The following is a 15594-nucleotide window of genomic DNA, read 5'->3' on the forward strand; positions in this document are numbered from 1 at the left end:
TATTATCCGGCAAAAAAAAGAAAAAAGGAAACTCGGAGTATGCTATCTTTTTACTTCAAGGTTGCTAAAGCCTGTTGCTCTTTTATTAGCCAGAGAACCCAGCACCATTTTTCTTACTACCGGGAAATCGGGAAGATCCTCGGAGAAAGCTTAGAAAACTAGGCTTTTTGTTTATCTTGACGAAAGTTTAAACAAATTTGGTCAATTAATAGGTCGTTTCCGAAGCAGTTCTCCCTGAAAAAATTATTTACGTTAAAACTTGGCACAAAAAATTCACACTCAAGTTTGCTTTTTTATCTGTATAATTTTATGTTTACAAAAAGTTAAAACCGAATGTAATAGTTTTTTGGCGCGCTATTATTCAACAAGTATTCAATATGAAATCAATTATTTTGATTTACCTATTCAAAAGTTAGATGTTATTTTCATGAAAGAAATTGGTTGTATAGTTGACGAAAGCGTAGAACCTTTTACATATCACACTTAAAACGTGTTTAATTTCAACCCTTCGTATCAAGCATTTTAAATAGGCGCTGTTTGTGAAACTCTTCCTATATCTTAATTAAACCGGTTGAATTTACTCTATAAAAAATTCGAAATCTTTCATGCGTAAAATGATCGTGGTACAAATGGGCGCGAAATGTAGGTATAAATAGGCTAGATATAGCTGTGATGGTGTTTTTTTCTTCAGTTTTTATGTTGATTTGTTTTTTGTTTTAAAAACCTTTTTCTGATATGGTGTTGATTAAAAGAGAATTCTTTTACGCATGCAGGACTGGGCCTAATGAAAAGTATGCTTGTCGTTCAAAGAGTCTCTGCCGTGTCAAATGTCGAAATAGAAACAAAATGCGCCTGGGTGGAAGTTAGGCTTGCACTAATAATTAATTTTGAAATAACGTCATTACATGTGGATATTTTTTTAAAAAAAAATTTAATTCTAACTCAGGTTTTCCTAAATTGTGGCAAAACAAATATTAGCTGCAGCAACAACAGAAATACAACTTGTCTGTTTCGTTTAAAGCTTCTAGCTTTTGCACTGAACTTTGACTATCTCGTAAAAACGACTTTCGGGGCAAAATAGTCCCTCAATAATGTTTTAATTCAATCCAATACTTGCTTGCTAGCTTTCAATAAACAAATTATTTTCATCCTCTGAATCTCTGAAAACAGATGTTTATGTCGACCTTATCTATAAGTATTTTCTTCTTGCATGTAAAATCATATCATCCTTTAACGTCTACTACCAAGAGTCTTAAAAAAGGAGGGTGTTTATAGACCATAAGATTGCTGGCTACGTCTGTATAGGTTTGGAGCTGATTTAGCACCGTTTTTGACCATGTCAGCTAAAATTAAAATAGATATTCATGCAAATCATTGGTTTCATAGATAAAACAATGGAAAAATTATTTTCTTTAGTTTATGCAAACTTATCTTCATCTTTTGAAATAACAGCAGTAGAAGTTTTGATTACAGTTACGCCCTAACCTGTTGGAATAAAAAGCCTAACAAGGGCGTTACAATTGCCGCCATAAAAAGGTCATCATGTTAGGCGTTATACTTATCACCAGATTAAAATGAGAAGTAAAAAAATGGGGTACCACCATTTCTTTAACCTGTCGAAATATAAAGTCCGGTGGGGGCGTTGTACTTTGGAGTAAAAACACAAAAAAGCGCTCTAATTAAATAATTATGACATCATTTTATTTCCACTACAAAGAAGCCGTTTACTTATCACCGTGCCTAATAAGGGCGTTATAACCGCCTCCATGACTCCAACAGGCCCTTCTTTCATTTTTCTACAAACAGAAATATTTCATGTGAGAAAATGTGATGTTTATTCGGTCTGTTTATTTGCATTGCTGTTTACTTTGTTAATTGCATTTAATATTTATGTATATTCTTAAAATATTTAATTAACATTAATTGAAATGTAATAAAATATATTCCATACATCATTTTTAGTATCTCAAACAAAACAAAATAAACAGCTATTAAATATATATAAAGAATTATAACAAATATTTAGTGAGGAAATGCGATAAGGAAATTTAATTCCTAAATCAAGCAAAAAATAAGCTGTTGTGTTTTCAGAGAATATCTTCCAAGTTATATCATTTAAAACGTTCTATCCAACGTCGAGGTATCGTGCAGCCGTGGTAATTCTTCCTGCTGGACATATGGCGTAAGAAATAACTAATCATATTTTTTGCACAACATGCGAAGAAAATTTTAAACATATTTGTTTTTCTTAGGTTTTTTTGACATATTCTTCAGCAAATACAGCCTCGTCCCCAGGTTTTTTTAGTTTTTTTGCATATTCGGACGGAACCTAACTTTTTTCAGGTTCTGTCCCAATGTAAGAAAAATCCTGATAAGTCCTGAGGACAAGTATGCACCACATCGACCTCCTCCCCCTGGGCACCCTCTGTATTTGCTGACGGCAAATTGACGGCTATTTCACGATGGCAATATAAAGTTCACCTTTGTCTTAACATTAGTGGTCCTGGAAACAATGTTGTCAGAAAATACAGAAAATGCATTCACGCGACCAAACTGGTTTTGCTAACCTTTCTTTTACTAGTTTTGATTGAAAGCGTTATACAAAAAGTTATTTTTTCTTAATTTTCTAAAGCCTTTTCTCTTTGTAATGGATAGCTGAATCTGTGTATCAATAAGACTGAAAGCCTCAGGCTAAAATATTTGAAACTGTAATTGTAAATCTATTTGCTTTTAACAGTATTTTTTTACAAATTAACGTCATTCTCGTGAAAATTCAACAGGGTGAGTATGTGAAAGAAATATTATTTTTCTAATTTTTTTCACTTTGACAAAAATTTCTCCTTTACTTCTCTTCAGGCAAAAAGGTGTAAAATAGAGGACGGGGGTAATTGTTTGAGTTTTGTTTGTTTATGCGGCGGAGAATTTTTTTAAACAATGTGGTTGTTATTTTTGAATAAGGAGAGAGAATGAGAGACGGAAATTGTATTAGTTTACTAGCTGTAGTATTGCTTGTAGAAAAATCTCCATTATTAACGACTACGGAGATAAATTTTTATTACGTCATTAAAAATGAAGGGTTTTTTTAGGAAATATTTTTTGGACACTTGCCGCTATGTGATGCAAGCTGCTCAAGTGAATTGATGGTCAAACTCTCTTTTAAATAAAACTTTTTTATAGCTGTCAACTTCTATTAACAGTCAATTGGTATTCTTCCAATGTCTAATTATACCTCATTTAACAGTTCAGGCAACTTTTTGTGTTAAAAAAAATAAAAATAGAAATTAGAAATGAGTTTGTTTGTTTTTGTTTTTTTGAAGAAAATTTATATTTTAAAACAATAGCTAGTTTTTAAACTTTATAATAACGTCACCATCGTGCAAAATGTATCTTGTTGAGAGCTGTTTTGTAAACTTAGTAGACAAAACCACTGCGATTTCCTCTAAAACGATACTCACATGACGTTGGCCCAAAAATGGTCCGTTCTGAGAGATTTCTCTATATTCAATTTTACTGAAACATAGTACTTTCATTCTTATCTTCGCCGAATAACTCCTGTAACGTCAATCTAATGTTTTCATGTTGATTAACAAATTAGATATATAACATCTTCTTTGCTTGTTACACACAGACTTACGGTATTTTTATAGTCAACTAGTTGTACCTTATCGAACATAAAAATTCGGACAAAATTTATTCAAATAAAATGTCAGCATCCTTGAAAAATTCGGTCACTATTCCTTGTCTTTATTTGTTCCATAGGGCGTGACCCTTTTAAACCAGATTTTCAAAAAACGGAACACTCCACGTGGAATGGAACGCGTATAAGATTTGTATTGGTGTCTGTTTCCGGTTACATAAATATGTCTATTTGTTTACTGGTCATCCGTAACTATGACAACAAAGTAATCAATATGATACACGCTACGTGTAATCGTTGCACGCTTTTTTCGCAAAAAAATGGTGCAGTGACATTTGTAGTTTTCAAAAACTTGCTCATTTAAAATGCGTGTTCGTTGATTCATGTGAGTTACAAAAACATTTTTTGACGACAAACGCATAATATAACACCCTGTTTTGTGGTCACGTGGTCAAAATAAGCGAAGCTCGGTGGTCATCTGGTTATATGATACGAGATCAAGATGCTATAAACTTTAATAATGCTCCAACATCATTGAATTTATGCTCATGTTGCTTATGTTTTCTGTTCTCCCGAAAGTATATGCCCCGAAGGTTCCTCTTGCTACTATTTTTCAAGGCTGGTTATACAATTTTCACGGCTTTTTACGGCTTTTTGCGGCTTTTTGCGGCTTTTTGCGGTTTTTTGCGGCTTTTTGCGGCTTTTTACGGCTTTTTACGGGTCTTTACGGCTTTTTACGGTTTTTTACTTCATTGCTTGCTACTTCTTGTTTCCGAATTTATTCATTCTTATTTTGTGATTTCCAACTCATTATTGCAGACAACAGACAATAATAAGGATCCGGACAATTGGTGTGCTTGAATCTCACACTTTTCCTTAGGGTTAATCTCTGTTAAAGAAAGAAAAATATTTTACATAGCTCTCCTGTCAAATAACCATCTCGCGGATTACGAATGGCCAAGCATGCGACGCAATATTTATATGTTCTTTTTATAGATTGAATATTATCCAATCACTGGATTATATATCTGTCACCTCAACCAATGATATGACACGAAAAGTTCAAGTGCACAATTTTCATTGGCTAATAATTTCCTTATAAAACTTTTAAAGGCTACATCAACAAAGATGACACCATTTTAGAGTGTACCTTTTCGCAGTCAATTCTGATGCAGAGCTCTGGAATTTTTTCATCTATTTACTTTTTTATTTCTAATAAAATTGTGTCTTTTTGTTTTAGTGCTGTGAAATTAGCAGAAAAATAATAGTAAAAACTTTAAAGGTAATTTGTCGTAGCAAAGAAAAAACTGACCTAAAATGGCTGACAAAGACACCAATCGGCCATTATGTACACAGCAACAAGGTGTGCTACAAACAGAGTCTGGCTTGGAACTACACGCAACAACACAAACAACAACAACAACAACAGTAGCAGCGCGAAAACTGAAAAAAGGTGCCTATCTTTTCTAGATTTATTTCGCTTTTTTATCAGTTTTGATGAGATTTATCTAAATATTTTGTTGTATTTTATTTTAATTCTTTTTTTATATTTTATTTGTAACGACAAACATTCTCCCTCTTCATTCTCTCCTTTGATATTTTTACGCACGTAATAGTCTCTCGATCTAAAAATTGAGACGGCCCTAAAAAGTTTTTCGGAAACAGAGGTTCGAGATAAAGAAAAAATATTAGGAGAGAAAAAACGGACTGGGATGAAAATATTTCTTCGACGTAAAAAGATGTTCGGAATATTCAAAATCAAAAGATTCTATTGTTTTTCAGCGCCTTTTTCACCTTTTTTTATTGATTCCACCTTTTTTCTTTTGTATACACTACATTTTTTGTTAATATTTCTAAACTAAATCAATATTATTTTTCGTTCACTTTTATTCACCTTACAAAAATCTTCAATCAACAGAAACAAACTAACAAATTTTTAGAGTGTGGTCTTTCTTATAGAATCTGACTACACTGCATCGAAGACAGCTTTTAAAAGCGACATGGTGCAAAACTTATCCAATTATATCAATGACGCGACGCGATGCTCACAACAAACGTCAGAAACCAGCGTAATATCGCAACATGACGGAGTACAAAAACGAATTGAGACTAGCGTCCGAGTTAGCCTCCAAAATAAAGACATGTGGACAAAATTTCATAGCGCTGGAACTGAAATGATCATTACTAAAGCTGGAAGGTAGGCTTTTATATTTTTTTGAAACACTAACGACGTCGATAAAAACGATAATGACGATGGCATTATAGCCATGGTTTGATTCAGGTGAACTTATATAGAGTAAACTGAGTCGACACTTTGGTATTGAAAACATAATGGAAAACATAATGGTAGAATTCTGTTAGCTACAACTCCCATCTTCGACAATTACAGGAGAAATAATTTTAACTTGAAAATTTTACAGTGTGAAAACGGAAATATTTGACGTGAGAGGTACAGTTATCATATAGTTAAGATTCGTATTAGCTATCCCAAAACTGGACTAGTTAACTAAGCTTTCTTTGAGGATATTAAATTCAGTTTTTCTCAAGCGAAAGCTTAGACGCAAACAGAGCAAATTCCTACAATTTAAATCCATCCATATGTAGACATATATGTTTGTTTAAATTTGTTTGTTTTTCGAGATAAAACGATTTTGACTTCCCTGTGAGTTCCAATACAAACAAATTAAAATGGGATCTTTAATTGTTAATTTGTTTTTCACAAACTCTTTTTAAGATATAAATATGTTCACTTATAGATGCTATAGACCTCAAGACCCTAAACTATGAAATGAACTATGGATTTTTTTTGCAAAAGAAAAGAGCGATTGAAAAAAAGATCACAAAACAGCTACATAAAATAGCTATGGTTTTGTCTTTATTGTATGTCTAAAATGAATTTCATGCTAAATTTGTTTTAAATTTTATGCTGAATTTGAAGGAAATTACAAACGGGACCGAAATAAGGATAAACGCGCATTAAAAGTGGCGAATGTCCGTCCTTGCTTAAGAAAAGTAGAATTATGAGGCTAAAGATATTTATTCCATATTTCTTTTCTTTTTGCAATTTTCTCATTCGTTTTTTTCCCTTAAAGTTAAGTTGGTAACAGGAAAGAATTGTAGGGTGAAATCTTCAAAAAAATGTTTACTTCTTTTGCTAGGAGAATGTTCCCAGTCATCAAGATTAATATATCGGGATTAAATCCGAAACTGAAATACATGCTTGTGTTGGATATCGTGCCGGTGGACGACAATCGTTATAAATATCATAATTCAGAATGGACCGTGGCTGGAAAAGCTGAACCGCACCTACCGGGAAGGTTATATGTTCACCCGGACGGACCATCAACCGGTGCACAATGGATTAGGCAGACCGTCAGTTTTCAGAAGGTGAAACTGACCAATAATCATCTTGACCAATTCGGACACGTGAGAAATTTTTTAATTTTTTATTTTCTAATTTTTTCGACTTTAAGGCTCGTTGGCACATTTTCTGCTGCAGAGTTTGCTTTTTTTGTTACCGCATCGGCACTTTCGCACATTTAAAGATGCGCGCGAAAAAATCTCGTGTGTTTGCGCTATATAGGCATGGATGTTTCTTTATTTAACGTTGGTCAAACTTAGAAGATAGCTTTCGCTAATAAAAACCAACTAACGTAACAAATAATAATAATAATAATGAAAAATAATGTTCTGGGCAAAAATAAATTAAAGTTATAAATTAAAGTCTAACTTATTATGCCTTATCGGACGAAACGTTTTTAAAAAAATAGTTTTCTAAAAGGACGGAAATTTCATGAGCGCGGCTCACTAAAAAAATTAGGTTTTTACTTTTTTTTAATGTTGCTATCTTTTCCGTTCTATCTATTTATAATACTCCTTTAAATGATTACTTTCTTTGAAACGTAAAAACATAAAATTAAACAAAATTTTCGTCCAAAAAATTATTATTTCTCCCTGCTAAAAACCAACCAGCGAAAACTTTTCCCCGGTGAATATTTTTCCTGTAAGGGAATATATACCTAATTTAATATGCAATTTAGTGTCACCACCAAATGGCGTTAATTTTTAAAACGCTGGAAAAATTTTTTTCACGGTAACTGCTATTCTATTTTTGTGTTTTAAAAACAAGAACATCTGTGGCCATCTGTGGCCATTTATGACCATGGAAAAAAATGGACAGCAAGATAAAGCAAAAAAATGTATTTTGAGACGAATCGTTCGTTTATAAATATATTGTTATGTCAATATTTGATTATCATATCTATGTTATAAACGAAAGTTTGCGTCAGAAATACATCACGAGAAGAATCGAAATACTCGCATGTGTTATCGTGTGAAAATTTGTCGGACAACATTGACAAAATTTGTCCGAGGTGAAGAAATCTTTTGTCGGACGAAAATTTTATCTGCTAAAATTTTATGTACGAAAGAAAAAATTATTGAGCTAATTTTTAAAAAGAATCAGGTTCCTCGCTAAGAATTTCGTATTTTGGACAGTTCCATTTATAGGTTCGTCTATCAACATTATCAATTCACATGATTAGACAAGTAGTCGTTTGTTTTTTAACGCTTATATCATTTTCTCACACTATCCATTATTCTTCAACATTTTTATGATCGTCCTAAATGAAATATATTTTGAATGATCAAAATAACTTTGGAAAAGGGTCTTTTTACCCTTTTTTAAGTAGGCAATCAAGGTTTATTATTTCAAAGAACATATAATTATTTTTAATCTCTCTGATAATATGTTTCCACATGTAACAGGCTCACAAAACAGAAAACAATGTAACTGTATAAGAATATTTAGAATGAAATTGGAAAAAAAGTAAGAATATCCTAAGAATATGCTCATCTTGAAATTTTGCTTGTATCCTACCATTGATGGAAGATGTCTTTTCTCAGGTTTCATTTGAAGTATTTTTTCCTACCAAATCTATTTGTCTGTCATCTTGAATCAGGCTGCTTAAACAAAGTTAAAAAAATTCATGCTAAAACAAAATAAAATTATTCTTATGTAACAAAGTTTGATATTTAAAGTTATGCCATTTTTAATTTTTTTGAAAGCGTGTTCAATCTGCAGAACGCTTTCCCCGCGAAACTAATAAGTCAAATAAACTGGTTTAAAATGGTACCATTCAATACAATAGCTAATTCCACCAGCCAATCCCTTCACTCAAACACATGTCACTTATCTCGAAACCGACCAATCAACAATTATATTACATTTAATTGGTGTAATTTTTGACCCATTTTTAGATAATTCTAAATTCAATGCACAAGTATCAGCCTCGTATTCATATTGTACAAGCCAATGACAATTCAGCAGAATCATTACGCAAAAGTACCTTCACAACCCACGTGTTTCCTGAAACTGAACTCATTGCAGTGACGGCGTATCAAAATCCACGGGTGAGTTTACCTCCTCCTCAGGGCATTTTAATGCAAAAAAACCCTAAAAAGACCTAAAGGCGAAGTTGGGGTGAGTTATAAAGTAAACTTGCAGGACGAAATTGTTACGCTCTAAAGGGCGTTTATTCAATTTTCGAGCATTTTAAAGAGGGTACATTAATTAGAGGCGGGCGTTGAACACAGACCGGGAGGTTATTAAAAAAATGAGAAATTTGAATGTTTATTGTAATAATTTATATCAACTTTACGAAACTTCTCTTTCATTGGATGGAAATAGGGCGTTTATTATAGATGGGCGTTTAATAAAGGCTGAGCGTTTAATAGAGACTGGCTTTTATTTACGGTCGTTAAGCATTAGTGCTGGAGTTTCTCTCATTCTCCAAAAAGTGTTTTTACACATTTCTTTCTGGCATTCTGACGGTAGAAAACTTATATTTCAGAAAGACGGTTCCTTTGCGTCGCTTACCTTAATTAAGGTTTTAAGTTCACGTTTGGTTAGCAGAGACTGATTTCGTAATTGAAAATTTTCTGTTTTAGATAACGCAACTGAAAATTGAGAATAATCCATTCGCGAAGGGGTTTCGTGGCGCATGCAACACAGATTATCATGGAATGAAAAGGTAATATCTCTTTCTTTAATTAACCCACTCTTTATTTATACGAGGCTCGAATTCTTTAGAAAACGAAGGAAATGAAAAGCAACCTGGCAAAAGATAGAATAAAAAAGCTCAAAATAGGGACATAAAAACAGCCATATAGTTTCCGAGACGTGTTTTATTTTAAATTTAGTAAGTTTTCACAGCAACGTCACTAAAATGAAAGTTTGATTTTGAATGGCCCACTGGCCTAACTAACCAAGCAAACACGTGAAATTGGTCTTTCTAAGTAGATAGTTAAAAAACAACTATTAAATGTGTAAAAGAACTTTTTAACTTTTTGTTGTTCGCATTTGCCCTTTCATTTTGGATTGTTTTGAACAAACTTTATTTTAAATAACTCACGCTGATTTTATACTTTGACATCAAAAATTTTCGCGGATTCCGACAAGATTAAGGTTTTGGCGAAATATTTTTTTCGCGAAATAGTTTTCTTTAACTAATTTACAACTCATGGCGCAATATTCCATTTCCACATAATAAAAATGTTGGGGAGGCCTTGTCCCTTCAAAATCTGCAATGACGGGGGCATTGCTTAGTTTATCTCTTCTTACTTAAACCACGGAGGTTTAAACTGATTTTATTTTGGTAAGTAAACTATTGTTAAGGTTGTGAGGTAATTTTGCTTTTCAGAATTTAAGTACAAGAATGGCTCAATAATCTCCTTGACGCAACTTTAACACGACATCTTAAGTAAACTTCCGATATAATAAGTTCCCAGACTAAATAGGAGGCCGCCGTGAATAATAAATCAATAAAATATATTTTTGATTGAGTGATTGACTAATTAATTGCGTGGATAATTAACGGATATATAACATTTTGGGTTTCATGTTTTTAAAAGTTTGTGAAGAATAGCTGAATTTGTTTTCCGAACCGTGTTTCGTTTGGTCCCATGTAAACGTGATAAATCTGCGGATAAACGCGCGTAATACCCCAATGGAAATGACTAAATATTTATTAGATATTAATAATTATTTTAACTGCCTAAATTACAAAAAGTCAATACCTTATTTAAAAGAGTCGTAGCTACAAAGTGACAAATTTTTTAACCCATAGGTTAATATCTTTTGGCGAACAAAAACTTTCTTTATCGGTAAAGAACCACCTTTACAACGTTATTTTTGCCGGCTACGTTCTTAATGCCGATTTTTTTATTAGCGGATTGCGAAACAAAATGCATAAGAGGTCAAAAATTTAAACTCCTAATAATAGCGAAAATAATCCTGAAAACTTCGAAATACAAATTACTTCTTTTGAAAAACATTTAAAGAAACCAGTATTTAAGATAGTTATAAAAATAATAAATAATTTTTTTTGCTAGCTAAATATTTTCAACAACCTATCTTTTCTGCCGACTTTTTTACTGATTTATTATTTTCAAGAGAGAATACTGTCAACCGAGTTCCCGGGTCTCTTTTTCTCTACTTATCAGGCACCATGTCAATCTGTTTCCCATGGTTCCCCTTTTTCTTTTCATCAAACCGCTAAAAAAATCGTGCAAACCGTAGCGTGTTTTTCGCAATGACAGACTCCGTTGGCGTCGTCAGGATAAGAAAATAGACATAAAAAACACTCTCGTCTTTAAACCTCTTACGTTAAAGAAGCACAAACAGACCTCAGGCGGGGTTGTTTGTATTGCAGAATTACCAGCCTTCCATGTTTGTTTTTATTTTTTCAGATACCACGATCAAGAACTATTTTATACAACAAAGCGATCATACTCTAGTGCGTATAGTCCTCCATCTCTACAAGGTCGGCACATGACTAATGGTATGTTCATGCCGAGATCAGGCTATTTGCAGGACGCTTACGGTAAGTGAAACCAGTCATGAGTGGAAAAAATAAGATAATTAGGGGACGGAATGAAACCCTAACGGTGTGAAAATTCTAAGCCATAAAATTTGTAGGATAATATTTCAGTGAAAAAAAGGTAACAAAAATTTTTTTCGGGCATCATTTCGATGGACAAATTGTGTAAATCAGGAAAGTTTTTATGCGGATATGTGGCATGGAAGTGACAGCGTTATTAGAAGACAACTACTTTTATTTTTTTGTAAGTTTGACCGATATTTTTTGATTAGAACAACGTTTGAGTACGTAAAGTTTTAAAAACGGACAGACGTGTGAAACTGCTGAATTCTGGGCTTGTTTAAACACAGCTTTTCCAGAATTGTAAATACCGAGAGAGATACATTGTATAGTATCAGTTTTGACCTTTACTGCTAAGAAAAAAATTTTTTTTTTCTTCTAGGTATTCCTACTCGATATACACCATCTGAGTATCCGTACACCATTCCATCGTACACGTCTAAAACATGCAGTCCTATACAACCATCATGGCATACCAATGGTGACCAAAGACATGACTGCTCTTCACCGAATTCCACTGAGTTGTGTAATCCATCAAGTTTAGCCGTTCCGCCTTTATCACACCAGCCAGTTCTTCCTTCGTATTCGCTGTCAGCACCATACGGTGTTACTACATCTCAGATGTCGTTGTACTCATCTAGTGGGGCCCAAAACGAAACAAGCTATAGTACGCAGGAGTCAAAGCCATCGTATGATGCATGGCAGCCCGCAGAAACTCTTTATCCCTACCACTGATTCTGTGTGCGCTTTTGTTGGATATGAGCGTGTAAATGAAGTACCAGCCTATTTATATAAACATGTAGAGATTTGTAGAATTGATGACTCGTCCATATTTGTGACAACAAGTATATTTAAAAAACTCGACCTTTGACCTTTCAATATTTATTATTGCATGTCACGTTTTTGTAAATTTGGTGTTTTGTTTACATGATTGATCAAGAAATTCTACCTACAAAACTTGTAAATTAACCTATATTCGTACCCAGATCGTTTTTCTAAACAATATTAGTTTTAGGACGTGCGCAACTGTGGATAAACTTAAAAAATAACGGTGCTAAATTATATTTCGTTTAGTATTATATAAGAAGGAAATCGGATCTATGTTTCCTTATAATAAATGAAATCGGATTTGCGCTTTCTTTATCGGATTAAAAACGTATTGTTTCTTGATCGTAGTTTTACCTACCCTAACTTTGTTGTTTTTTAAGTGTTTCGTGTTTTTGAGAAAAAGAGAGTTTTATTTGTTAAAAATATTATTTAAAACAAAATTTACATGTATTTTTTGTTTACTTTGTCACCATCGCTAAATATTGCGAGGTCTAGTCCGGTTTTTTTCTACTTTTTAAAAAACGGGCCAGCTAAAGACAAAAACCTTAACCAAACTATACATTAGATGCTAAGAACTTTTGACTGTATCACATGTGTAGTAACCCGCTTTAAACAGTATTTAAAGCTGGATAAGGACTTAACCCCGTGATTTTTTACCCCCCCCCCCCCCCCCTAACCACTGAGCAATGTTTACAATAACCTGCTAGCAAACTTAAGAGGACGCCAATAAAAGTAAGTTTCTTGATACCTGGTTGATTCACTAAAAAAATTCTTACTCCTACACACTGTTATCAATGTGAGGCTTGTGTTAGAAATGTATACATTAAGTATACACTGCTACCCGCCAATTTCCCTCACATGCATAGGGTTGACCCGTAGCTGTGGTAAAAACAATTGTTAAACATGGCCGCGCTGTAAGCCGAACCACGGATCTTGTGACACCTAAATTCATTTTTTAGAAGTCGCGATGTAATCAAAAGCTTAAAATTAAATCTTATTTTCAGTTCAAATCAAGTAATTTTCCTTGTTAAAAACATGACTGTAGCATTTTGATCAGTTTATATTGGAAGTAGTGTAGATATATCCTTAAAATTATTTCAGTCTAAGAGTCTGGACACAAAATACGTATTAAATTCTCTGATGTTATACACATACGTACCAAAATCATACAGTAAACTTTGTATGTGGCATGTGGTATAGTGCTTATTGAGTTCGCTTCGTTATCACAAGGTCCGTGGTTCGGTTCACTGCGTGTTTAGCAAGTGTCTTTACAACAGCTACGGGTCAACTCATACCATGTGAGGGAAATTGGGTAGGTAATGCTGGTGTATACCTAATGTATACATTCAGAACTCATGACTAACATTGATAACAGTGTTTCCAATATTGGCTTATACATTGTATAAACATTTAGAATAATAATAATAATAATAATAATAATAATGAATCCTACGGTCCTAAACCTTGCAGTTGCAAATAATTCTGAAGTTGCAGGTGATGTATGAATAATTATAGATTCTTGGCAAATGTTTTTTATTTGTTTTACATGTAGCCCTTATTATGCTTACGAGGATTTTTAGACATCAAATATCCTGAATAAGGGGAATGTAACGTCTCAAAGAAATTATAAATCGCTTAAAGGGGACCTCCCACCTCAAGAAAACTTTTTCTCATACCGTAGATAATGCTGACTTATTAAAGAATACAATAATTATTTTGCACAATTCATTAGTATAACTGCTTTCGACAGTAATGGCGGCCTTCCTCTCCAAAACGGGCTGGTTCAGCGGATGCGAGAAAAATGTCAACAAATGACGTAGAGCCGGCTATGAAGCAGACCGCTTTTGCGGAATTAAACAACCTCCTGTTTTTATAAAGGAAATGTGTTTATCGCGCGCCGCAGGTTCCTATTTTTTTTCAAATAAAAAATTAATTCAAAAGTAAAAAATTTACAAAATTTTCTTGCAACATAACGAAAGACGTGGCAAAGTTTCGTAGAAAGGTAACATTTTAAAAATGGATGCGTCTTGCGCTGCCGTAGGCTGTCCAAACCATAGAAAAAGATATCCGGAGTTATCATTTTTCCAAATATATATATATATATATATATATATATGTATTGATATGTATTGCTCCCATTGAAAGACCATCGCGTGAAGAAATCATTGAAGTTCACACTAAGTATTTTCGGATGTAAGACGGTACTCAACATTTAATTTACACATTTTTATAAAATTACTTACTTTAATTATTTACATTAAGTACCTTGTCGGGGAAAAAACCGGGGTTTAGCTTATTCAGGAAAAATTAATAGTCGAGCCACTTCAGTCACCAGCCCCCAAATTTACTCACTTTTCCCGTTTTCCCTTATATTTGTGTTTATCGGACACGATCGAAAGTCCGCGACAACTCCACTTCGCTTCCTTGAATAGCCTCCTTGAAGCCAACCTAACTATCATCAGGAGATAGGAACTCTCGTCTAATTCTTGAAACGGCACAACATGGGATAACTCGCCGTATTTTTCTCTCTGTGCGAACATGTACACACCAGGTGAAGTGGCGATAAGCAGCATACCGATATGTTCTACTATAAAAGTTTAGGAATAATAATTTTGATGTTATGAAATCTGAATAATAATTACATACTAGTAACTTAGTAAATTGGATACATGTTCTTTGTTTGTTAGAAGGGTACTCTCTCTGTCGTGCATGATAGCCAAAGCTGTCCAAAGTGCGCCTTTTAAAAGGACGATGTATTTAAAGTTTTTATATTCAGTGATACATTTTTTATCTAGAATAAAGTGATAACTTGTAGTCATTTTTACATCAGGATGAATTGCATAATAATATCATCCGCGTTGTTCCCTGGGATTTTTGCCTCTTTTGATACACGCCGCTTCCCTTATATCAAAAAGGCAAAAAAAAGAGAGTGCTAATAATACTATAATTACCTTTCATCTCTGTCATCTGAGAAATTTCTAACTCCCTGCAACATTTGCACTCACACTCTAACAGCATCCTCTCACACTTCTCACAAGAACACCGCTGATCAATCGGGAAAGGAATTAATAATCATTGAATTCGTTATCCACAGCAGATATGTTTTCGATATAAGCAAAGTGTTTTTGAGGTGGGAGGTCCCTTTTAACAAAAAAAGTATGCAGAAAATGATGGTGACATCAAAGTTGT

At 33.5% G+C, this 15594-nt stretch overlaps 1 protein-coding gene across 1 annotated transcript; it reads left to right on the forward strand.

Moving 5' to 3' along the window:
* The first annotated feature begins 2124 nt into the window (after positions 1-2124).
* On the forward strand, positions 2125-13020 carry LOC130624060 (T-box transcription factor TBX5-like). The gene is made up of 7 exons (XM_057439625.1): positions 2125-5090; positions 5597-5834; positions 6796-7063; positions 8897-9049; positions 9587-9669; positions 11387-11520; positions 11960-13020. The coding sequence occupies exons 1-7, from the start codon at positions 4955-4957 to the stop codon at positions 12310-12312; spliced, it is 1365 nt and encodes a 454-aa protein (XP_057295608.1). The 5' UTR covers positions 2125-4954; the 3' UTR covers positions 12313-13020.
* The last annotated feature ends 2574 nt before the right edge of the window (positions 13021-15594 follow it).

Source organism: Hydractinia symbiolongicarpus, chromosome 13 (genome assembly GCF_029227915.1).
Source record: "Hydractinia symbiolongicarpus strain clone_291-10 chromosome 13, HSymV2.1, whole genome shotgun sequence".
Classification (NCBI taxonomy): Eukaryota; Metazoa; Cnidaria; class Hydrozoa; order Anthoathecata; family Hydractiniidae; genus Hydractinia; species Hydractinia symbiolongicarpus.

Bases quoted from the DNA above. Each gene is read 5' to 3' on its own strand.
- LOC130624060 (XM_057439625.1), top strand. From the start codon at position 4,955: ATGGCTGACAAAGACACCAATCGGCCATTATGTACACAGCAACAAGGT. The intron at 5,835-6,795 runs GTAGGCTTTTAT...TTCTTTTGCTAG, and splicing joins ATCATTACTAAAGCTGGAAG to GAGAATGTTCCCAGTCATCA. The intron at 11,521-11,959 runs GTAAGTGAAACC...TTTTTCTTCTAG, and splicing joins CTATTTGCAGGACGCTTACG to GTATTCCTACTCGATATACA.